At 34.0% G+C, this 26,784-nt stretch overlaps 1 protein-coding gene across 35 annotated transcripts in view; it reads left to right on the top strand.

Annotated features, from left to right (window-relative positions):
* The window catches only part of ADGRL3 (adhesion G protein-coupled receptor L3), an 828,850-nt gene that overhangs the window by 472,256 nt on the left and 329,810 nt on the right, over window positions 1–26,784 (top strand). For all 35 annotated transcript variants that reach the window (XM_045473912.1, XM_045473918.1, XM_045473914.1 and 32 more), the window contains one exon: window positions 15,289–15,398. In XM_045473912.1, the coding sequence (XP_045329868.1) occupies window positions 15,289–15,398 (110 nt within the window). The remainder of the gene's footprint in view (window positions 1–15,288; window positions 15,399–26,784) is intronic.

Below are 26,784 nucleotides of genomic sequence, written 5' to 3'. Positions count from 1 at the left end.
ACATGTCTTTCTCTGTGTTAAGTGTGTATCAGTGAGGCCTCTATTGAAGTGACTATACCTTGTAATTATAAAATATTTACATTTCCTCACTGTTCCCCACTTTTAGTACCTTTGATGTAGGGAAGTAAAGCTGTGCTACATTTGTTTTACACATGAGTAGAGTAAAACTCAGAAGGATAAATGATTTGCTTCTATATTTATTAAAACCGGTCTTTTCAGAATCTTTCTCAAAGTAAAGCATATATGTAATTTTAACCTTACTTTTTTTTTTTTTTTACTATATACATATAGCCCATTTTACTAACTACTAAAACTCGACAGATATTTCTTAATCATTATGTATCTTCGGGGATAGAGCTACTGTCCTGTAAAGTCAAAAAATACTATATGTATTTGGAGATGAACATGGTTTTAAAGTGGAGCACAATTGTCCCAAACTAAATGGTTTTCTATTTTTGTCTCTGTTAATCAAGAGCATTTTAATGAAGCTGTTCATGAATAAGATCTGATGGCATAGTGATGTAAAGGTCACTATGTATTAATTTTAGTTCATGGCAATCCGGTGAGAAGTAAGAAAACTGAGGCACATAGTACTATGTGGCTTCTTTCTACTGACATTTCTAAGTTGAACCCAGGTGATCAAAAGTGAGACCACGAGGCTTGAGGTGGTTTTATTTTACTTGGAATTCCAAATGAAATACTTACGAGAGGCTTTTTCTCTGTTTTTCTCTCCTTTTTTTAGAAAAGGTTATTTTATTTTTTGCCTTTTTAATTGTTTAACTCTATGTTTAGAGTTATTATGTTATTAATTCTATGTAATTAACTGTCATCCATCCTCAATTCAGTAACCCAACATTTGTTGAGTGCCTACACCATCTCAGGTTCTGTGCTGTGTTTTCCTATACATTGTTGCTCTGAAGCTCAAAATAATCATAGATTGTAGTTACAAATAAGCAGAAATTGAGGCCCTGAGAGGCTATGTATCTTGTCTTGATTTTCGCAATACTGTAGGTTCAAATGTAAGTTCTGAGTTTAATTCTAGGGCACTTTCTATATCACGAGGGGTATCTAACCATTTTAAGTATCTTAGTATTATTTCACATTCAAGCATTGTCAGTAACCTCAATACTTGGTATATTTTGCATATTTTCCAAATATGTGTATAATCCATTGTGAATTATACAATATAAATCCATTTAACAATAGCAAAGATAAAACAATCACTTTGATTACAGACTTTTTCAATCAAAAATCAATCAATCAATCAAACTGCAGCTACTATTCTGTACTAGAATCATATTTTTCTTAGAAAAGGAGGGACTATATTTTCTTTTTTTAAAAAAGGACTCTTGGGGTGCCTGGGTTGCTCACTTGGTTAAGTGTCCAACTTCGGCCCAGGTCATGATCTTAGAGTTCGTGAGTTCTAGCCCCTCATTGGGCTCTGTGGTGACATCTCAGAGACGGGAGTCTGCTTCTGATTCTGTGTCTCCCTCTCTCTCTGCCCCTCCCCCACTGGTGTTCTGTCTCTCAAAAATAAATAAAAACATTAAAAACATTAAAAATAAATAAAAATAGAAAAGGACTCTTTCTTGAAAAGATTTCTTTACATTAGAGCATTCTCCTAATTTATGTGTTAGAATATATGTGAATAACGTATCTAGTGCATGATAGGCACATAGTAAGTATTCATAAAAAACCTTAGTTTTTATTGTGTGTTTGCTAGTTGCCAAGAGTACTTATGAAACTTTGTTTCTCTAAAGGAAACAATCTTGAAAGAATAATGTAATGACTATTGAATAATATCAATATTCATTGAAAAAATATAGATATTGATTGGTATTTTAGCTCTGTTTTAAGGCAGAGGGTAATGATTGTGTGCATTTCATTATAAGTTTTTCTACAATGGTGCATTAGGCATTCTATTACATATTTATATTTCATATTTGTGATTTCATAATCACAAAGGAAACTAATGAAATATAAAAGTGTTTAATCTTGTTTTTGTTCAGTAATGCAAAGTTCTTTCACTTGAAGCTCAAATTGTATATTTGAGATATTCAGTAAATTATGTATCTTTCTATCTATCTCTTCCAAATATAAGGACAATGTCAAGCATTGAAAATGGCAACCAAGAAAATAAATACATTATATTTACCTAACGGTTGCTTATTCTCTTTAAAAAATAGCTTGTGATACTAGATTTCCCCTTTTTCTCTTTCACCGCAAACCTTAAATTGTTGGTGGCTTTCTCAATCATGCATATATTATGCAGCATGTGTCCCAGATAATTCATTGTGTTGTGTTGAGTAAGTATCACAACTCCACTTGGATATAATTCTCTAAGTTATGGAACAGGTCCACAAGTCTGAAAAAAACAAATATGAAACACTCCTGAAGACATTGTCTGTTCTCATGATAAGATGTCATAATTGTCAGTCATTCTAAGGTAGATTAACATTGTTCTCTTAAAGCCTTTAGCAACCATCACAGAGATGTAAATGATATGTACTAGCTTGCTGGGTATTTGGCAGCGTTGATTTCCATTGTGCCAGAGTTCCTAGGTGACTTACATCTTTTAATTTTCTCTAGAAAAAGGCTATATCTCATCTCAATATATAAAAAAAAATAACTGTAATGCTTTAGAGATAGATGTGCAGTAAGTCTCAGAGAAACTTTTGGGGAAATTTGCAAAAAAATAACTTATATGAAAGCTGCATTGTTATAGGTGTTTTTACGTAAAATTTTAAGAGTTGAAAGTTATCTAAGAATGTGAAGTAGTTAATATGGATAATCCTGAAAGAGTTATCATTGCCTTTAAATTTTAAATATGCTTTGAAGTGATCATGAAATAACAAATGTTCATCTTGTTTTAAAAGGGAGAAAAAGTACTATGGACCAAGAAATAACAATTATCCTACATGTCAGTGATAATCACTGTCGCTACAAGTCCTTCAGAGTTATTCTCTACATTTACAATACATACACCTATAAAACTATTTTTTAATGTTTTCATTTTAAATTTTAATGTAGAAGATTTTTTTCAGGTTAGTAAAGGAAGAGTTACTTCATCATTTCTTTGTTTTTTTTAAGCTTTTATTTAAATTCCAGTTAGGTAATAATATACAGAGTACTGTTAGCTTCAGGTGTACAATACAGTGATTCATCAGTCCCATACATCACCCAGTGCTCATCACAAGTGCCCTCCTTAATCCCCACCACCTATTTGACCCATCTCCCTACCCTCCTCCCTTCTGCTAACCATCAGTTTGTTCTCTATAGATAAGTGTCTGTTTCTTGATTTGCTTCTCTCGCTCTCTTCCTCTCCTCCCCTCACTTTGCTCATTTGTTTTGCTACTTACATTCCATGTATGGGTGAAATCATATGGTATTTGTCTTTCTCTGATTGACTTATTCTAGCTCCATCCATGTTACTAAAAATGGCAAGATTCCATTTCCATTCCTCAGTTTCTCTTTCTGCTGCTTCATTATTGGTATATAGGAACACAACAGATTTCTGTACACTGATTTTATGTCCTGTGACTTTACTGAGTCTGTTTATCATTCCTAGCAGTTTTTTGGTGGAGTCTGTTAGGTTTTCTATATATAGTATCATGTAATCTGCAAATAGTGAAAGTTTTACTAGTTCCTTGTCTATTTGGATGCCTTCTATTTCTTTTTGTTCTCTGATTGCTGTAACTAAGACTTCCACTGCTATGTTGAATAAAAGTGGTGAGAGTGGACATCCCTGTCTTGTTTCTGATCATAGAGGAAAAACTCTCAGGTTTTCCCCATTAAGGATGATATTAGCTATGGGTTATTCATAGATGGTCTTTATTTGTTGAGGTATGTTCACTGTAAACTAATGTGATGTATCCATTGATTGATTTGCAAATAACGAACCACCTCTGCAACCTAGGAATAAATCCTACTAAATCGTAGTGAATATTTTTTTTAATATATTGTTGAATTTGGTTTGCTAATATTATGTTGAGGATATTTCATTTATGTTCATCAGAGATATTGGCCTGTAGTTCTCTATTTTTGTTGTATCTTTATCTAGTTTTGATATTAGGGTAATGCTGGCCTCATCATTTTTCATGGCTGTCTATCATCCAATAATAGAGATGCATTTTAATGTATTTATCCAGACTCTATACATCACAGTATTTATCCATATTCTTTCAAAGTAAAATGCTGTGTTTAAATTTGAAAAATACTTTCTTATATGTCTCTTCTTTTTAGTAATTGTGCTATAAACTTTATAATATCTTAAATATGAGGTGTTTTCACTAGAGAAAGAAACTGAGAGAACGGATGCTGTTGTTTGCTTTCCAAAAATCCATTCTCTAACCACTCCCCCCTTCTTCCTCACTAGCAAAATGTTGATTTGTTCATTTTCCTGTAAAGAGTGCAGTCCTTCAGAGAATCCTGTGTGCCCCTCTGGCCCTGTGATGATGAACCTTCACTGGGCAAACCAGTCATGTGGATTTCATTTCTCTTGTGTGACTCTTTTAAGCACAGGCATGCTGACATACGCATAGGCATTGGTTACTTTTGGCTAATGTTCTGTAAGGATGGTGGTGAGTGGCTTATGTATAGAACATCCTTACTTTTAAAATAAAACAGAAGCTAGGACTTACTTTTTTCAAGATTGTATCATCTCTGTGTAACACCTGCAGATACAAGTGGTCATCTTAGGACCGTAAGACAAAATCCAACAGAATGTCATAGAATTCAAGCCACGGTGATGCCTGTTAAATCTCCGAATTAACCAAGTTGTAACAAACCATATTCTAATTTTTAATACGTGAGATGTCGCAAGCCTTATTTTGAAGCCACTTTTATTTATGTTTGCTGTTTTTTTTTCAGCCTAAAGCATTCTGATACAAAGAAATGTCATAGCATTTCTCTTGTATTTATAGCTTTCTGGTGATACCATAAATCAAAGCAGGTAAGAAAGAGATATGCTTGACATGTATCTCTATCTATGCTTGACATGTATCTCTATCTGAGGTCACGAGTGGAATTAATAAAGTAAGCCTAAGAAGCCCTGCTGCCAGAAGTGAGAGATGAAACATCTAAGGGGAGAGGAACTCATGAAAATTATTGGTCTTCAATCACTGGCAGGTGTGGGCTTTCTTTCTTAGTTACTGTGTACCATGTCTGTTACACTATCTTTACAAATTATGAAGACAACTAAAATTATTTTTATGTAATATAAAAAAAAACACTATTGAGCTCTTCAAAAATTTATATATAAGGACAGAGTTAAACAGAAAACATCATTTCTCTCTGCTGTGTATTCCTGCTTTGGATGTCTTGTTTTTAATATATAAATGTTGTGTATACTATTGGCATGCATACATATGCACACGTTCACACACACAGGTTTTCATTTGCTTTCATTTAGCACTTTATTAAAAGCAAATGTGAGGAAGCCAAAGGCATTGTTCTCAGCTCATCTTGTTCCTTTTATTGGCTTTCAGGTTAACTCACTTCAGTATCCAATGTTACTAAAATTCCTTTTTTCTTTGCAATTCTCTTTCTGAAGTTTTATTTTATATATTTTTATTTTTCTCATGTATAAACAGTTTGATTTAGAAATGCCACATATTGAAAAGAAAAAAAAAAAAGATTTAACTATATGTCTCAGGATAACATTCCTTGTCTTAGCCCAGTCATGCAGACAAGACCTTTTTGTGGCTCATGGAGGAAAAGAATGCCTTGCAAAAGTTTGAGGAAGTATAATGAAGTAAGTCTGTCTCTGACTTAAAAAGAAAAAAAGAAAAAAAAAAAAAGAGAAAGTACAATAACATAAGTAGTCTTGGAAAGAATATATAGAAGTATCCTAACTAGCTCTCAGTAAAGTGGACATTGTCTTCACTTAAGAAAAACATGCATATAATATATATGCATATAAAATATTGTTCCTTTTTAGTTAGGAGAAAATGAGCAATACCACTATTTGGTGTACGTTCAGATAATGAATGCAGACACACACTGATTTATTTGGTAACCATACATTCAGGTAAAGAATGTTCAGCTCTGAAATGCTGTCCTACATAGGTGGTAATACACTAATACACATGCAATGCTACTTATTTTTAACTGAAAAGGCCCTTTATAATTTTATATTGTTATAGCATTCCCATTGTTATAACATTCAGCTACAAGAAGATTATAGCTTAGAAGTCATTGGTACAGAACGGGACTCAAATGTTTTTCCAAGCAATGTTTGTGAATATGTTAATTTTAAAAGCATATTTCCATTTATTATGGATGTATGCCTCTATGAATTGTACTCATGTGTCTGACATAGCTAATCATTTTATTTTTGGAATGGTCTCCATAAATATTCTATGGATGTTGACTGATGATTATGGTAATTTGTTCTTTTAACTATTACCCAGAAATATGTAGAACATTGGGAAATTGGACTTCCTTATAAGATTACCACATTTTCAAATGTATTTCTATATTTTTAGAGTATTATTAAATCAATTTGAAAAATTCCCAGGAATAAGCCCTTAAGGTTCATAAGTTTGTAAATTTGTATTGTAGGAAGAGAATCTGAAAAGGCTTCTATTTTTTAAATTGCTACTGGTAAAGTTTAGAACATAAGAAAGCAATATTTTTTTAGTGTAGTAGAGAATTATTATTTTAAATTGGGTTTTGTCAAAATAAAATTATTTCAGTCCATAAACATGAAGTAGTCATTTTTTAATTTGTTGATAGAATGGCATAGTAACACAGAAACATAAATTCAGTTTAATATGAACCAATGGGCTTCATTAATAATTTCTTAGTGTTTTTTGATACTTCATATTTTATAAGGTTTTATATAGGTCCAAAGTCAAACTACATTCCAATATCTGTAAAATGCTTTAAAAGTTTGCCTTTGTCAGGTAATATAGGTTAGTTTCCCACATCTATTGCAACAAGATTTATGCACTGAGAATTTCTTGGTGATCAAAGAAAACAAATGTATAATATGATGTCTTTTAGCCAAATTATACTAAAAACATTTGTACTGGGAGATAATATATGTAAGTGGAGGCCTATTCATTCTTTTAATAAATAAAACTGTTCCTTATGGAGACAATGAACACTAACTTAACCATGCTCTACTGCAGTGACATGCATCTTATTATGTAAGACTTCTTGAAGGTGATCACCTCAGGAGAGAGTTTTCAATATGTCTTTTTACTTGAGTGCTGGCAGGCAATATGCTGAACTGGCATTCTAATCCTTATAATTTAAGAATATTTCTTTATATGGATAAAGGAACTTTCCATAAGTGATGATATTCAGGCTCTTGAGATAGGCAGATTACCTTAAATGTAATCACAAGGGTCTTTATAGGGAAGCCAAAAGGTCAAAGAGGGAGGAAGATCATGTCATGTCAAAGTGAGAAAAGGTTGTGTGATTTGGCCCAAGCCAAAGAATGAAGGGACAGCCTCTAGAAACTAGAAAAAAAAAAACAAGGACAGGTTCTTTCTAGAAACTGGAAAAAAACAAGGAAACGGATTCTCTTCAGAACCTCCATAGGGCACCAACCTTGCCAACAGCTTGATTTTAAACATATAAGACTCATTTTGGACTTCTGATCTGCAGACCTACAAGAGAATAGATTTGCATTCTTTTTAAGTCACTAAATTTGTTATAGATTGTCCCAGAAGCAACAAGAAGACTAATACAGTATCCTAGTTTCTATGCTCCTCACTAATCACTTTGGTCTTGTTTTCACTTGCTTGTGTCAGATTACCTTTTTCTAATATAAAGGAATGTTTGTGAAATTCGATGTAAAGGAATGTAGAAAATGAGAGACCTGAGGTTAGGCAGTTACCTTGCGAAGTGCATACAATGTCAACTTGTGTTCTATGAGATCTTGCATTATTTTTAGTTTATAATTTAGAATAAATTCCTCAAAAATGAAAACACCAAATTAGGGGCCTTATCACTTTCCTTACTTCTTAAATTGCCACTTAACTCGGCCTCTGGTCACACCCTAGTTGTGAGAATGAGACCAACCCAAAGAGCTGACATAGAAGTTCAAAGGCACAATTCCTTGTTGTGGGAAGAGGTGCATTTGCCTTCTGTTTGTCACTTCCTAGTTGCAGGATTTTAGATAAGCTATCTAAGCCTGCTGGGCTTCAGTTTTCTCATGTGAAAAATGGGGTGAAAAATAACTGATTCAAATTATTATAAAAATATAAATAAAATACAAAATAGGCAACATGAGATACATATAATATTTAAATATATAAAAATTAAATGAAATTGTAATACATAAGGGGTGCCTGGGTGGCTCAGTCGGTTAAGTATCCAACTTCGACTCAGGTCGTGATCTCTCATTTCTTGGGTTTGAGCCTGGCATCCAGCTCTGTGCTGACAGCTCAGAGCCTGGAGCCTGCTTGGGATTCTGTGTCTGCCTATCTCCGCCCACTCCTGTTCACGCTCTGTCTCTACCTCTATCTCTCTCAACATTAAGTACACATTAAATTTTTTTTTTAAAAGAAATTGTAACATATAAAAAAAAAAGTAGACAGCCTTGCCAAACTGTTTTGTAAATGCTTAAGTGTATGGCTACAATGTAAGAATTTTTTTTTTTATTTATTTTGAGAGAGAGAGAGAAAAGAGAGGTAGAGAAAGAGAGGGAGAGAGAGAGGATCCCAAGCAGGCTCCACACTGCTAGTGCGTGGCCTGATGTGGGGCTTGAACCCACAAACAGTGAGACCATGACCTGATCCTAAATCAAGAGTTGGATGATGCTTAACCAACTGAGCCATCCAGGCACCCCAGAATTAATTCTTTTTTTTTAATAATAATGATTGATTTCTTTCTCTCAGACTACTTAGTTCTCTTACCATTTGAGATCTAGATGATTTCTTTATGACATGTATATATTCATATTCTGCCATGAAATAGTTGCCTTCTCATTTCCAGGCCTCTAAGTTCAAAATGAATGCCAGATCAGCAGGTCCCTGAGTGACAGGCAGTGGAAAATAAAGAATGTGTAAGAGTTGTTCTGTTGATTGACATTGAGCAAAATATTGTTGATGCTCACACATTAATCTGTGCATTTTTATATTGGTACATTCTATCATGAGCATTTGAAAAATTGAGTTACTTGATTACCTAAACTTTTCAGATTTTAAACATTAAAGTATTATGATGGTGGTGTTTTGTTTTGTTTTTGGCATAAACCTATCTCTAAAATATTTTCCTCTTAGAGAATAGTGTCTTATATGATTCAAACACTGATCTGCCATATTTTAGATACTGGGAAATACTTGGGTCTACTAAGTGTATGTGTGTTTCTTCACATACATGCTTTTATATAAATGCCGTTTGAAAAGCGATAATATAAATTCAAATGACTAATTTTGCTAACAAAAAGACACAAAGCACTTATTTTTCCACTATCATAGCTTATCATTGCAGTGATTTTCAGTGGAGTTTTACACATTTAACACTTACATGGGTGAGGCATCATGTGAAAAGTTTCTTAACATTCCTGGGAATGGCTTGTTTGCACACACTGGTTTAAATTTTTTTTTAGTGTTTTTATTTATTTTTGAGACAGAGAGAGACAGCATGAGCAGGGGAGGGGCAGAGAGAGAGGGAGACACAGAATCCGAAGCAGGCTCCAGGCTCTGAGCTGTCAGCACAGAGCCCGACGACGTGGGGCTTGAACTCACAGACCATGAGATCATGACCTGAGCCGAAGTTGGCCACTCAACCGACTGAGCCACCAAGGCACCCCTGTACACACTGATTTTAGAGTGTAATAAGAATATGTGGTTGAAGTGATTATTAATGGAGAACACCATTGGATTAGACCCCCAGTACATAAATACAAAATTTTACTTCAATTACTAGAGCTGTAGAAGCAACTAATACCATCCTTGTATCTGTTATATTAGAAGTTTTAAGAAATATAGTTAAGGATCATGTTTATATGCTTAACCTATAAATATGTTGTAACCAAACACGAGACAATAGCCACTGATTTTTTTTATTTAAAAAAAAAATTTAATGTTTATTTATTTTTGAGAGAGAGAAAGAGAGACAGAGAGAGATGAACAGAGAGAGAGAGAGAGAGAAAGTGGGGAAGGGGCAGACAGAGAGAGAGGAAGACACAGAATCCAAAGCAGGCTCCAGGTTTTGAGCTGTCAGCACAGAGCCTGATGCGGGGCTCGAACTCACCAACTCGTGAAATCATGACCTGAGCCGAAGTTGGTTGCTTAACCAACTGAGCCACCCACGCACCCCAATAGCTGCTAATTTTTATCTGGGGTATTGAAGTTAAAACAAAGATAAATTTATTGTATTTAACAGAAAATAGGCTAATTAATTTATTTTATATATAATAAGAACTTATCTGAATAGGTGATATGCACATAAACTCAGCAATATCATTTTCACTATATGCTGCCCTAGGTTGTAGCAAATAGAGGAATTTTTTTTTCCCCGGAGATGACTTCTTCATATCACACTTAACTAATTTTGTTCCTGTACTGTTCTTAACCATATCTGAATGAATTAGTAAACTGTGAATGATCTGAATGAATTAGAAAACTGTGATGATTTTGTATCCTGTTGCTAGCCCTGGAATTATGTATGTCTTCCCTGGCAGTCATCATAACATACTATTTTAAATTAAACAATATTGCTTTAAGATTACTGCTAATAATAGCATCCAACATATTAAATAACATTTACTAAATAAACCTGATCAGTAGATGGCACCTTGAAGGTTTATATGTGGGTTGAATTAAAAGGACATGATGTTGTTCTTTTCTTTTGGAAACATCTGAATAAATATTCATTCATCCTTTGTTCCTCCAATGCTCAGAGATTGATCTTTCCAGTTGCTACATACCAATTTGGATTGCAGGGGCCTGGTTGTGTAATGTTAATTTGAATTCGGGATCTCCTTGGAATGCCTGATGCACATCACGACCTAAGGAATCCTGGGCCACTTAGATATTTTACGCCTGGTCTGTATCTCATCGGCTCATCACAAGTACTCCTGAGAACCTATCAGTGAATTAAGTCAGTTTCCCAAAGTGACCATGAAATGCATGACTCACAGTCTCAGAAGACAGCAGTCCCATGGTTTTCGGGTCACTGTTCAGCAGTCCAGTGACCATGATTTGAATTCTGAGAATCTGAAAAGTCATTTAACATTTTCAAACCTATTCCCTCCTCTGTGAAATTGGAGGTAATAATATTCATCTGATAAAAGAAGTGACAAGTAGGATTTGTGTGACTATGCTTTCCAAGTTTGAAAGGTTACACAGATATAGGGCGTTGTTACTCTACATTTTGGACTTAGTATGTCCTAGGTAAAGTAATTTATGTATAACTAATGATCTGGCTTACAGTTTTGATTTTTTTAAATGGGAATCTACTTTTCTCCTGTTTCTACTCTAAACCCAAATAGTTTATCTGCTTTTTTGTGTGCTATCTCACTTGTACTCTAAGTTCCTCTCAAAAGACCCAGTGTTTTGGAATGAAGTATTATTAACCTATCCTGAAACAAATGGCTAATGTTAGTCATGATAATAGTTGTACTATGACAACCAAAAGTATACTTTGTGCATATATATGGTACTTCACACTTTTTCCTAATGAATTTTTATAAGCATGGCAACTTTGTGCAGTAATTAAATAACTGGCTCCATGTTATGTATGTGAAAAGTGAAACTCCGAGGGATTCTGAGAATTCTGTCAGTGCCATCTGCTTATACTTTACTGTCTTCTCTTAGCAACTTTCAAATGTACAGTATAGGATTATTAACTAGAGTCCCAGAACTGTACCCTGTATCCCATGACTTAATTATTTTATGACTGGAAGTGTATAACTTTTGACCCCCTCCAGCCATTTATCCTCAAAACTATTGTTGGAGTGGATTTTTTTTTAACCGCATAGACTTTCTGATGAAAAAATATTGAAACTTTTATCACTGTAAATAAGCCTTAATACTTTCTAAGATTATGATGTTTTCTCTGTGAATATTAGTGGATTAGGATGCTTTAACCATATTATGGCAGTCTTTTCTCATCCTTTATTGTGGGTTATAGAAGTATCTTTAATATCAGGAATACTGAAAATCATTTTTTAATTTATATTTATATTAAAAGTAAACAATGAAAAAATCTGAGTTTAAAGCACATGAGAACATTTGATTATTTCACGTTTATCATCTTTAATATTTTAGAATGAATTTATTTTTTATAACTATAAAAGTACTCTTACTGGTGTAAACTGTTCATTGTTCAATAATCTTTAATCAAAAGTATAATTAATTTCATTTTAATTTATAGTAACTGATGTCATACAAAAAGAGAGGACGGGGGGCACCTGGGTGGCTCAGTTGGTTAAGGCTCCAACTTCAGCTCAGGTCACGATCTCATGGTTTGTGGGTTTGAGCCCCATGTTGGGCTCTGAGCTGACAGCTCTGAGCCTGGAGCCTGCCTCAGATTCTGTGTCTCCCTCTCTCTCTCTGCCCCTCCCCCATCTGCACTGTGTGTGTGTGTGTGTGTGTGTGTGTGTGTGTGTGTGTGTGTGTGTGCCTTTCTCTCTCTCATAAATAAACATTAAAAAAATTTTAAAACAGAAGACAGAACCATTAAATTTCTGTTTTTGAAGTGTAGTTGGTCTTCAAGCAATGTTATAATGTATCTTATACAAAAATAATATTCTTAATGTATCTTATACAAAAATAATATTCTAGAGATTGTCTACCTGTCTCCCTGATTTTTAAGAATCTTAACTTATAAAGAGCATTTAATATAATGCAATATAATATACTAATAAATACTAATAAAGTATGTAATTATTTTGAAAAGTTAATGTTGTAAAGCCTTGTTGTTTGATCCAGAACAATGATGATAATGACTGCAAATATATTATTGGTATAGCATGTTTTTATTTATATACCTCCTCAATATACTATCTCATTAATTAGAAGGCTTACTTGGCTTATATTTACAGCAAATGGTCACTTATTTTAATTTTCTTAAATATGCATACATAAATTATATTTTTATAACTTAAATAATAACTAGTATGAATACTGTTTGGTGTGCATGTCTAGATAGATAAGTGGATAGGTGGATTAGAATAGTGTTCATATTATATTTTTTAATTGAGACTCTTCAAACATAACCATGTGAAATCTCTGATTCAAGACCACTTTCTGTGCAACAAACACTTCCATAGTTATAAATTTTAACTTTTATGCCCTACTCATAAATAGGGCATAAAGTAGTAGGGCATAGAATAGTAATCTGTCTTTTGATATAAAACATTGATTAAATAATAAAAGATATGTAGTTGCCCTTCTGTATCTGAGAATTAGAAGAATAGACACAACTTCTAAATGAATTTTATTATATCAGGTGTAGAAATCAGAATGAAAGGTTGATAATAGGGTGTAAAACAAGAGTAGACCAAGAAAGCCTATGATTTAATAACTGCAGATCAAAAATACTACATTTACAAAATATTTACATCTCATTGAATTTTATGATGTATACTTCTTTCATTATTAACTATTACTACTTCAAATGCAATCCTGATGATAACTTTCTTTAACAAATTACAGAAATAACTAAGTTTATATAGCTGCTCCTTTTACAAACATCTGAGATAGATTTATGAGTTTTTTTCCAGGTGTGATATGAAAATTGTATGCCTTAACTGCAAAGAAACATGTATTTTGACTTTGAGACATCTCCTTCCAAAAGATTTTCTTTGTAAAAGGGAAGTACTCCAATTTTTTAAAGTCTGAGTGCACTAAAGTGGCAAGGTGTCTCCTTGCCTCTTATGTGTGAGGCCAGCCACATTTACATTACCGTTATTACAAGTTCTCTGGTAATCATCCTTAGACATTAAATCCACACAAGAGAACATTAGGGACATGTTGTTCCTCAGGATTAACTATCATGCTAAATTTCATAAAAAGTATAGAATATTGGCTTTTATTAATCTTCCACTGAAAGCACAGAATATATTTTTCACCTTACAACATTTACTAATGAATCAATTTTAATTTAGGTACTAAGAAAAATCCTCATTAAGGCCAACAAATGGTAGCCTCAAGCAAACCCAAGGTATTTTCACAGTAAATCAGAATGAGTTCTTCCTTCAGTGCTCCCTTATTCCGCCAGTATGCAAAGAATGATTCAGAAGTATTGGTCATTTCATAGAATAAAGCATATCTTCAAGTAGATATAACAGAAAATTCTAGCCATGAGGTAGTGTATTTCTGAGATGAATAAACAAGAACATAAAACAGGATAACTGTAGAATGCCTCATCCTGTACACTTAGTGACAATACAATAGTTGGAAAACATTATTTTTCTATAGAAAAATGTACCTATCAATAAATTATTGAACATAGACAATTTCTGAGTAAAACTTACCTTAGCAAAGCCACTCCAAATCAAAGAATCAATTTCATTATATGTATACTTACCCATAATTAAATCTGGGTAGCCCAGATTTGTTTAGCCGAGTTGCCACAAAGGATGCCTAGTGTATATTTCTATTTTAGTAGTGGTTTTTGATTATTCTCTTTGGGGACTCAAAGTTATTTTAAGTTATAGGATATTGGTATTTGTGAACAGCCGTCTGTGAGGTTAGTGTAATTATTTGGCCAAACACAAGGAACATGAGAATCAGTTCATAAAAATAGCTTTACTTATGGTGTTAGTAATATATTAATTGATATAAATTAAATTTTAAGAGATTTTAATACTCAAATATTAAATTTTTATTGATTTAGGTTTGGCCAAAGCATTTCCACATTATATTTTGACTGCCTTTAAAATGGATGTCATGATAATCATTGAATGTATTTTACAAATTTCTGATAAAACTCTGTGGTTATATTTTTTCAATTTTTTTTTTAACAACGACAGTGAGTGATTCCTACCAAACAGTTATTTGTATTCACGTTGGTGCCGTCCTAAGAACCAGTTAGTGTTGCTTAAGCAGTATTTAATTTCTAACTCAAAGTTGCACTGTGTTCACTGAAAAATCAAATTCGTTAGTATGAGTAAACTGAATGAGTTGATTTTTATTTCTAGGTTTGTTGTTTTTTTTTTCTTGAGTATACTACAGATATTTCCTTCCAAAGTCTAAAACTCTAAATTGAGCAAAACCATACTTAATTTTTTATAACAAGAAGCAAAATAAATTCAGCACTGGTATTAATCATGATTTCACTTCCCATAAGTTTATTATTTCTTCTTTTTTATTTTTTTGATTGCAGGTGCAATAACAGAACACAGTGCGCAGTGGTGGCAGGTCCTGATGTTTTTCCAGACCCGTGTCCAGGAACCTATAAATACCTTGAAGTGCAGTATGAATGTGTCCCTTACAGTATGTATATTCCTGTACTTTTCTTGTGAAAAGACATTAAGCATTGTTTTGCGTGCATTGACCACATATTGTCTATGAAAGTGTAAGAACTATTACATACATTTTTTTAAAGACTTAAGTTTTCAGGATCATAAATCCTCCCACCATTGGAAGAATTAGATGTTGCCTGAATGATCCTGAAGTATTCATTTTGACTATACATTTCTGTATATCCATACTTATTCTAAACCTTTTCTTAATGCAAGAATATAAAACATTTAGAAAAGTGTTAAGAGAAAAAAAAGGAGACTGCCTCCCTCTAGGTCTAAGCAAACAAGCAATGAAAATGAATAATATCTTGCATATTATATTATATTATATTATATTATATTAGTATTATATATATAATATAATATATGGCTGTCTATATGATATAATATATATTATTATACTTACATTAGTGGTATAGAAATTGATAAATTTTGAACTTTGTAGAAGTTGCATTATCTAATCTATAAGTGCTGTCAACATTTGGAAGACTAGAAATATATTCATCCAGAAGGAATAAACTGAAAAGATATTACAAAAGTTACATGAGCTAAAGCACTCTTCAGAACTTATCTTTTGCAGCCTCAAGAAGTTTGTCTTTGCAGCTTTTAAGTCAGATATGGTATATGCCAACAACATCATTTTTTTTCTTCAGGAGTAATGAAGGATCAAACAATCAAAACTGGAACATTTTTTTCTGACTTTCCACCCAAAGGAGGAATACCATTTCATAAAAATATTTTTGATCTGGCAGTTAATTGTTCATGGGATTCTTTAGTAAAGATCGCCTAGGAAATCCTACATTCTCATATTAGATAATCAGTTCATCCACAAAGTTCAAAACACCTGGGATCACAAGTAAATCCCAGGTTCCAACTTCCTTTGACATCTCAGAAGGAAAGTACCTGAGGATCAACAAGTTTGTTGTGCTAAGAGATAGTCGTCAGCTTGCCGCATTTCTGCTCATTTAAGAAGCAACACATTACTCCTAAGCTGTAAGTGTGCATAATCCAATAATAGAGAGCAAATTGGCCAGCAAGAAATGAATTGAAATTTTAAAATAATAATGAAAGCAATCAAGAGAGAATTTCATTTTTGCTTTATTTTTAGTGTGATTGATTAGAGAAAGTTTATCTAGTGATATTTTATAAGCTAATTTTCCTTGTTATGAAAACAGCATGAGTGCATAGGTTTTGTTGAAATCTCAACTGAATTTATGCTTTGTATATATTGTTATCTCTAGGGACCCTTCTATGAAAGTATAAAGCTCTTCCTGACCAGTTATTGTTCATTAGGGAAATTTTTAAAAAGAACATTTGTAGTCCTTTTTGGAACTTTGACAATTATATTTGGATTATATAGTAAAATCTTTGTGAATTATATAGAATAGCTGTTTCCAAAGGCATTTTATAAAAATATACCATAAGGAGTACCTCATTTTTAAAGACAGTTTGAGGAAACTTGCAATCATATTTTTGAAACGTGAAAGCTGAAGTAGAAACTGTCAAGCTAGATTTTTTCACAATTTTTAAATATTAAAGAATTTCACAGCTGTCTCTTCAATTTTCTGTATTTCTTCAGAATTTCTTTGAGGATAGTTCCTCCAAAATCCTCTGCCAAACTTATCTTGAAAAATCATTACTTAAATCATTTCAATATAAATAAGAATTTGTTCATATGCTTTTGCATAGAAGGAGTGTGGTTTATTACACATTTCCCTTCTCTCTTATAAATCTTCAGAGATAAACAATTTGATTCCTGAATATCCTATCTATACAGGTTTCTGATAATCCTAAAAATTTACTGGTTGTCTAGTAAGGATGTGTATTATATTAAGATATTTTTCTGATTGTTTCATTAAATAAGAATTATAAACTTAGGTGCAGCCACTCGCCAGTTTATATACTGGTTTGATTTATACGGTGTAGCATGATTGTGTTTGTTTAAATTATCTTCAGTTAAAAGTGTAATGTACAAATGGGAATTCACTTAGTAAATTTAAAATGATTTTATAGGAAAAAATGCAAAAGAATATATAAACCGTGAAATAAAGTATAGTGACTTATTTGAAAGGGAGGTTTATTTTGTAGAAAAACGACCAGAGATCAGGGAGCGTGCGTTCAGAATATGGTCTGGTTACTTAACAAAAAGCATTAGTCCTTAAGCTGAGAAGCTACTAGAATTTTCTGGATCTCACCTTGTAGACCTATTCCCTGATCTGTTGTAAGTTGTGATTTAGACCAACCCTAAGCTCTTTTTTCTTATCTGTAGCATAAAATACACAGACTTTTTCAATGTAAAAAAAAAAAATCACTTACTTAAAATAGCTGCCATTTTTTGGCACTTACTATATCTCATTTACCACATGGGTTAAATGTTTACATACGTTATTTTATTAAGTTCTCACAATATCCTCCTCCCTGTTTGGTATGAGTATTGCTATTCTGAAGAAGAAACTGAAGCACAACAGGATAAGCTAACGTTTCATGTAAAACAAAGAATAGCTGGATCATGACTGAGCCAAGAGTGGAGCCTGTCTCAAGTACCTGTTCTTAAGGACTCAGCTTTGGTTCTCCCCATGGGGTTTCCCATTGATAGTTTCATGAGTTATTTAATCTCATTCAGTATTTAACCATTATAATTGTTATCAGTACAGCAATGGCACACGATGAAAACAAATGCTTGAAGAGCCTAGAGTTTTTTTTTTGTTAGTTCTTTTGCTACTTACTTTTAAGAGGTTTTAATGCCTTTCTTCAAGCCGCTGAATCACTGCAAACTTCCATTTCCTCAAACACCTCACAAGGCATAATGGCAAAGACTAGATTGTGCTGTTAAAATGCCACCCACAATTTGGAGTGAGGCTCTTATCTAAGTAGAACCTTAAGAAGAAGTTATTTAAACCACTTGTATGATAAGAGAAGTCCTAGTACTTAATATGCTTATTGAAATATCCCTAATGTATGATTAGAAGGTAAACTTCAGATGTAGGATTCATTATTCGTATGTTAAAACTTTCTACTTGAACAACTGAATAAACAAATTATGGTAGGTTCTATTTGTTATACAATTCAGTAATATCCATTTTCATTTTTAATTTAAGACAAAAAACTTCACTGTATATAAGCGATGCATTTGGTATTTATGAATGTTTTCTTCTTAATATTAACCCATGGAAAAAATGTTAGTATTGGTATTTTCTTTTTTTATATATGTCCTGTGTGTGTGTTCCCATGGTAATATTGATTTTTAAGATGATATTTCCCCATGGAAAAGCATAGAAAGAATGAAAATATAGAAAGAAATATAGGAAAAATTATGTGGGAAAGTGTATAAATATTAATGATATATAAGCATATTACAGGTAATATAGATAAATATTCAGCAAAATTCTTTGTATCACACAAGAAACGTGGAGTTAAAATATCTAAAGTGAGCTTGCAATAAATTTTGCACAGAGGTTTAGGAATCAGTAAATAGGTATATGGTTAAACAATGACAGTTCTAGAAGAACCTTAACCTGAATCAAATGGTATGACTTTTTTCTTTCTTTCTTTCTTTCTTTCTTTCTTTCTTTCTTTCTTTCTTTCTTTCTTTCTTTCTTTTTTTGTGTGTGTTTTTTTTTTTAGATGCTGATGGGAAAGAAAATGAGAAAAAATAGTGATTATAAACAATTTTGTGAGGCCACTTTCTTAGAGTGTCTTGTCAACTTTTCTGAATCACTAAAGTTATATTTAATTTTTTCTAAATCTCAATTTCTCCCTCCAGTCTGTATTTTCTTATTTCGGCTCACAGATACCCTGTTTGTCACCAAATTTGGGACAGATGAAATCAATACTTTTCTCTGTTCTTGTCACACCTCAGTTCCAGTGTGACTTTTACAGCTTTTGCATTTTCTTTTGAGATTTTTCTTCCTTAGTGATTTTTTTTTCTTCTCCCGGGAGATGACCCAGATATTCCAAGGGTTAAACCTCTGCGTTTACCGGGGCCACACTTTTGCTCTCCACCCCCCTTCTTGCCTCACTTCCATCCCTTTTGGCCTGATTGGGGATGGAAATTGTGGCATCTTCCAGTAGAGTTACCCTTGTTTAGCAGGTTTACAGGGAAGATTTGTGTTAGGGAGAAAACAATAAAACAACTAACCACCTAGTAGAGTATTTTTTCTGAACAAAGAATCTTTACTTTGTATCCTGCTGACAATTTGTCTTTCTTCCAAGGCATACAATTTCACGCACATTACACTCACAAAGTGCTTGTCTTCTCTCACAAGCCAGCTTTTCTCTTCAGTTCTTTGTCTCTTCCTTTTAGGAATACAAAGCACTTATTAGTTATTCTAGCAATCTTCTCTCATGGTGGATTTTCTTAGGAAATGGGGGGAGGAGGAAGCACACGATTTGGAGAGCTATTAGAAATGAGTGTTTGATTAAACCAATCATGTTATAGCACTTGCAGGGTTTCTCACTATACACATTAGCCATCTGAAGAGTTATTTGTGATCGTCTATGGAAAGACAAGCAAAATGTATCTTGTTGGAAAATCAGTATTTACAAATAATTTCATACGTTTTACTGTAAGAAAAAGTGCTGTACTTTTCTTCAGCATTTGAAACAGACCAATTCTTTAATTATAAATAACTAAATATATTTTTGCAACTAATGGTCAAATCAGTTCATTTTTAATATATGCATTCTTTGATTCTTATTATGTAAAAAATACAGATTTTAAAGATCATGTGTGGAGGGGCACCTAGGTGGCTCAGTCAGTTAAGCACCTGACTCATGATTTCAGCTCAGGTCATATCTCAAAATTTGTGGGTTCTTGCACAACATTGGGCTCTGATGCTGAAAGCATGGAGCCTAATTAGGATTTTCTCTCTCTCCCTCTCTCTCTCTCTCTTTCTCTGCCTCTTTCTTACTTGCATGTTCTCTCTCCTGCTCTCAAAAATGAATAAAGTTTTAAAAAATTTTTAAAACTCATGTACTGAAATTAACCCATATGTTTAATGTTTAAGATATCACAGAAATGTCAAGCTATAATTTGAATAACAATGCTTCACCACCTTTTTGAGTTTCTGACCTATAGGAGACATTCAAGAAATATGTATTAAATGATTGAAGAAAAAAGAAAATTTAGTCAAAATGGTTCCTTCTATTTATTGCTCTAATGATAAATTCAAGAAGCTCTTATCTACAGAAAATACCTTATTAGTTCAGAGGGAAGATCTATGGTAAAAATATAGATTATATGAATTTTAGTTCTTCCAAATTGGTGATTGTATTCCTCAAGAATGCTAATAGCAACCCATTTGTTTTTCACATTATTCTTCTCTATGCCTCCATGCAACATAGCAAGTATTGTCCCGTAAATATTATTCCATCTGTAAGAGAAGTTATCTAAATTCTCTTTTTTAGAATGATATTTGTAACAAAAGCAACCAAATTCTTCCTTTCTTTGTTTTTCTCCTTTTGCTCCCCCCCCCAGTTTATTTCTTTCTCTTTCAAATAGTTTTTCTTTATTTCACAATATCTTGTACCTAACAGATAATCCATAAATTGTGTGCTGATAGTTAATTTAAGTTCTGCTTATATGCCTAAAGTATTATATACCTATAAAAATTGCCCTCGTTGGTACAAAACAAGAAACTTAGATGGACTGTACTTTCTTGGAGGTCCTAATCCTAAACTCTCTCATACCTCTGTCTATTTGCTCATATGTTTATGGAAATTATTCTCAACTAAATGATGTCATTTGCTTTGAAGACCTCCCACTTATGTGTCATCACTCAACATCTGTGATATACCTGGCATTGCTGCATATTAGCATAGAAAGCTCTGAAAAAAGATTCTGCGCTCAAAGAATTTAGTCCGGTGGGGCTCAAGGTCCCCAAAGTTACAATGTCATTAGTTCAGCAAAGCAAAGGAGCATTTCACATTAGCAGTGTACAGAGAAGGCACGCCCTTCCCATAGCGGCTAGTATGGGATGGGGATGGGTATCTTCCGGGAAGGTTTTCTAGAGGAGATGACCCTTGAGCTGAGTCTTAAAGAATGAGTAGACTCCAGTGAGAAGGACAGTCGTTTGTTTCTTTGTTTGTTTTAATTTTTTTTAACATTTATTTATTTTTGACCCAGAGAGACAGGGCATGAGCAGGGTAGGGGCAGAGAGAGAAGGAGACACAGAATCCGAAGCGGGCTCCAGGCCCTGAGCTGTCAGCACAGAGCCTGACGCGGGGCTCAAACTCACAGACTGTGAGATCATGACCTGAGCCGAAGTCGGACGTTCAACCGACTGAGCCACCCAGGCGCCCCGACAGTCGTTTTTAACAGATGGGACAATGTCAGATAAGAAACTGTATGGTGAATGTAAAACCAAAAGTGTTTGGTGTTTTCATAAAATACAGAACATAACAGTGACAGGAGATGAACCTGTCAATTGGCAGGTGGAAATCATGACCTCTGTGTATGCTGTGATCCCTGTGAGACCTAATACCTATTGCAGTGTGGATCACAGAAAAGACAGTAAAACTATTTCTGAAGGCAATTAACTGATATGTTAATAAGACATGATTGCAAATCTTTAAAAAAACAGTTTTGACTGGTTTAAGTTGAAAAAAATTTTGGGGGGGTGGTGGGGGATACAAAGTAGCAGTTCCAGAATCAGGTAACAACCAGGTCCAGGAAAATAAGATCCCGTGAGCCACAGAACAAGAACTGGTGGAGAGTGTCTTAAGGGCTCTATTATGTTCAGATGAATTAGTTCCAAAAATGTTTCATCTGGTGTAATTCCTGTAGTGATCTAGGTTGGGACATTAAGACTTCATGACATCTAGTATCAAGGTGGTGTTTTCATACAAAGACAGTGGGGCTGGAAAAGAGCCTAAATGTGATCAGGAGGACCAGATCCCTCCGTAGAATCGGGAGCAAACCTGTCCTGTAGTGGCTCTGGGCCAGCTTCAGCCTGCAGAGGGATTCCATAAGCCTCTCAAACCCCGGAAAGACAGATTTAACATAAAGTCTGGAGCAATACTGGGCCTGCATTTCCTTGGGCAATGATAGACTGAAGCTGGCCGGGGGCTGCTCCCTCTTAAATAAGGGGCAGGTGGGTGGCTCAGTTGATTAAGTGTCGGACTTTGGCTCATGTCACGATCTCATGGTCTGAGTTCGAGCCCCATGTTGGGCTCTGTGCCGACAGCTCAGAGCCTGGAGTTTGCTTCCGATTCTGTGCCTCCCTCTCTCTCTCTGCCGTGCTCTGTCTCTCAAAAATAATAAATGCTAAAAAAAATTTTAAACATAAATAAGGTCTGTTCTTCTCTATTTGTTGTATTATCCAGCATTTATTGTATTTTACGTGGTTCACTATAATCACTTAAAATGTCTCCTGGCTTCTGAAGATACTTAAATTTTGTAACTCTTGTTCTAGAGTTTGGATATTTCTGAAGATACTTAAATTTTGCAACTCTTATTCTAGAGTTTGGATATAATCAGTGCTAATACATGTAAAAGCACTGTAAATTGTTACTATATTTCTTAATTTTCAAAAGATAGTAAGTTCTTATACCAAGAATAATTCTACCAACAGAAGGTTTTTGGTGCCCAATATGGGTCCATCCTTATGTTAGGTGCTGGGGAAAAATAGATTTCGGCCCTGTGAAGCTGGCAGGCTTGGGGGATAAGGCAAATAAATAACACATGAACCAGTACATACAATCATCAAAGATAGCAATAAAATGCAAGAAGAAAATAAACATGACTGTATGATAGCAGTGAAAGGACCAGCTTATTATGTAAGGTGTGGTAACAGACTTCTCTGAAAGACCTGAAGAATGGGGATAGGACAATCAGACAAAGAGCCTGGGAAAGAACTTCCAATGCAGGGAGAGCAGCAGTAATGAAGACTGCCAGGTGGGGAGGAGGTCAGGCAGCTCTCATACCTGATAGAAAGTCGGTGTGACCACAGTCCAGTCAAGATGGAGGCCAGTGACTTGGAGAGCTACAAGCCTGCCATTAATATTGTTAATAACATTGCTAGTGAAACAGAAATTTCTTTGAAGATTCTAGGATTTATTAAGAATCAAAGTATGTTTGCTGAATGAAATTAAATAAACTGGCATTCTCTTTAAAGTATATATTGTGAAACACATTGCATGATTCTACAGTAACATAAAGGTAAACTTTCATCAAATAAGCCAAATGTCACATGGCATCAATACCGAGGTAAGCTTTGTATATAGTTATAGTAGATTAATAATATGTAAATGTATGCTTAGATGCTGATTATAAGGGACCAAGATAAATTGAGGGTATTAAAGAATTAATTGCAATGCCAGAATCAGGAAAAGATTTGGTTTAGGAAGTACAATGTTATATAGACATGAATAAACTTTGAGAGGTTAGCTTAAGTATGTTCATTTGCTTTATTTGAAATAGTAAAATTATAGAGCTTGTGCACTTAAACTTAATTCAAAGAAATTTTTATAAGGTGCTCTAATTGAATTGCATAAACATGTAGGATTAAAAAAGACATGGAATATAACATTTTGTTTTTAAAATATACTGCATATGGGAAGAAAACTAGTGAAAACATGTGAAGGTAAGGCTATTTTCCAAAGTGTTTATTGCTAAAATGGGTTCGTAGCAAACATCATGATGTATTTTACCTGTGGAGTCAGTTGTCCAGGTATTTTTTTTCTAAATACATGCAAAATCAAAAATACTATAAAAGCGCCTAGTTATTTTTTTTTGTATTTTAATCATTAATTTTATGAAGCTAGAAAAATTGAACCAATTGGTTTGAAAGTATTTCATTCAAATATTAAAATTTCTTTTTTTTTTTTTTATTTTTAAAAAAAATTTTTTTTTTCAACGTTTATTTATTTTTGGGACAGAGAGAGACAGAGCATGAACGGGGGAGGGGCAGAGAGAGAGAGGGAGACACAGAATCGGAAACAGGCTCCAGGCTCTGAGCTATCAGCCCAGAGCCCGACGCGGGGCTCGAACTCACGGACCGCGAGATCGTGACCTGGCTGAAGTCGGACGCTTAACCGACTGCGCCACCCAGGCGCCCCCAAATATTAAAATTTCAACACAATATCTCATTAAAATGCTAAAGTGTTGATGCTCCTGGGTGGCTCAGTCTGTTAAGTCTCTGACTCTTGATCTCAGCTTGGGTCTTGATGTTAGGGTCATGAGGTCAAGTCCCACACTGGGCTTCGTGCTTGGCCTGGAGCCCACTTAAATTAAAACAAAAATAATAAAGCGATAAAGGGAAAATATGTGTAAATTTTAATAGTTTTGTTTTATTTTTGAGAAACTTCTCAAATGGTAGGATATCACAGTTCCTATGAATGCTGTAAACATTTTTAATTGCTTAATAATTTTTTAAAACCCTTCTGTAAGCCTAAAGACTTTTTAACAATTAAATTCTTATATGGCAGACTCAATAATGATGCCACCCCAAAAATCTATATCCTCATCCCTAGAACCTGTGAATAGTTACCTTAAATGACAAAAGGGACATTGTAGAGGTGATTAGATTAACAATCTTGAGTTAGGGAGATTATATTAGATTATCCCAAGTAGATTGACTGTAATCACAAATGTCCTTATAAGAAGGAGGCAATGTTAGAAGCAGGGATATATGACAACAGAAGCAGAGTGAAGTACATGAAGATACAGAAAGGGGTCACTAGTCAAGTAATGCAGGTGGCCTCTGTGAAGCTGGAGAGAACAAGGAAATAATTTTTCCCCTAGAGCCTCCAGGATGAACGTAATTCTGCTACCCTCTTTTTTTTTAAAGTTTATTTATTAATTCTGAGAGAGAGAGAGAGAGAGCATGAGGTGGGGAGGGGCAGACAGAGAGAGAGAGAGAGAGAGAGAGAGAGAGAGAGAGAATCTGAAGCAGGCTCCATGCTGTCAGTGCAGAGTCCGAGGTGGTGCTCAAACTCATGAACTGTGAGATCGTGACCTGAGTAGAAACCAAGAGTCAGATGCTTTAACTGGCTGAGCCACCCAAGTGCCCCTCTGCCACCCTCTTAATTGTAGCCCTTAAGACCCACACCGGACTTCTGATGTAAGTGTTTGAAACTATTACTACATTTGTGGTAATTTGTTACAACAGCAGTAGGATACCAATAAAACTTATTATAATATTATCTTTTCCCTAAAATTATTAAATTGTTTTTTAATTGTTGTTTACTTAGGACGTGGACTAACAAAGACATAGTTTTTCTTTCTAAGTAAAGATTATCGTATTTTTCTCATATTTTTATTTTTTTATTTTTTTAATGTTTATTTTTGACAGAGAGAGAGAGAGAGAGAGAGGGTGAGGGGGAGAGAGAGAGAGAGAGAGAGAGAGAGTGAGGGGGAGAGAGAGAGAGAGAGAGAGAGAGAGGGAGAGGATCTGAAGCAGACTCTACACTGACAGCAGAGTGCCCAATGCAGGGCTCAAACTCACAAATCATGACATTATGACCTAAGCCAAAGTTGAATGCTTAACTGATTGAGTCACCCAGGTGCCCCTCTCATGATACTTTTAAAGAAAACCATTTAAACTTTCTGTAATAGACTTGCTAGATGTAGGATATGCAGCACGTCATTATAGACAGAAATCATGTTACTTCTTTTTGTAAATGTATCAAACCCTAGGCAATCCCAAGTCAAGTTGGTATTTAGTATAATTAATTTTGCTATATTACACATATCTACTATTTATGTGAGGCAGCAAAAAAAAATGAATTCAGTAAATAAGGAGTTGATTGTGAATATATGAACTACATAAATAGTATGAATAAATGTAGTGAGTTTCCATGTAAATTTTCTTGTATCTTTAAAGAGGAATTTCTCGCAATAACTGACTTATAATACTTGAATTAAACCCATATATATGGCCTTCCAAGTCTGTTCTGTATGTATTAATATAATTTAGTTTTACCAACATTTAATGAAAACGTAGTTATCTTCAAAATATTGCACAGTGTTCAAATGCCTCCAATAATAATGCCTCCAACTATGAGTGGTTCCTAACTTCCAAGAACCCATAATCTCCTCATCATTCTGTCCTCCTTCAAGTAATCACATCGATGTAGAATCAAAGACTGGGAAGGAAACTCAATACCATTTAGTTTTTATTAATATGTATTATAAACATATTATCTTCTTTCTATGCTTATTGCTTTTCAGCTTCAATTAGAACAGAAACCAGGGCAGAATAGAATAGTAAGTGACACGGAAGAAAAAGAAGTGGCTGTTTCTAAGTGCATCTCTAAGGCAAAGACATATTACCTCTGCTCTTTATCAGTTCCTACCACATTTTCCCTGTCTTCGCATTACCAAGTTCTCTCAAGCATTGGAAAATATAACATAGTGG

This window comes from Leopardus geoffroyi, chromosome B1 (assembly GCF_018350155.1).
Source record: "Leopardus geoffroyi isolate Oge1 chromosome B1, O.geoffroyi_Oge1_pat1.0, whole genome shotgun sequence".
Lineage (NCBI taxonomy): Eukaryota > Metazoa > Chordata > Mammalia > Carnivora > Felidae > Leopardus > Leopardus geoffroyi.
The sequence above is the reverse complement of the archived record's forward strand: the minus strand, read 5'-3'. Positions and strand labels throughout refer to the sequence as shown.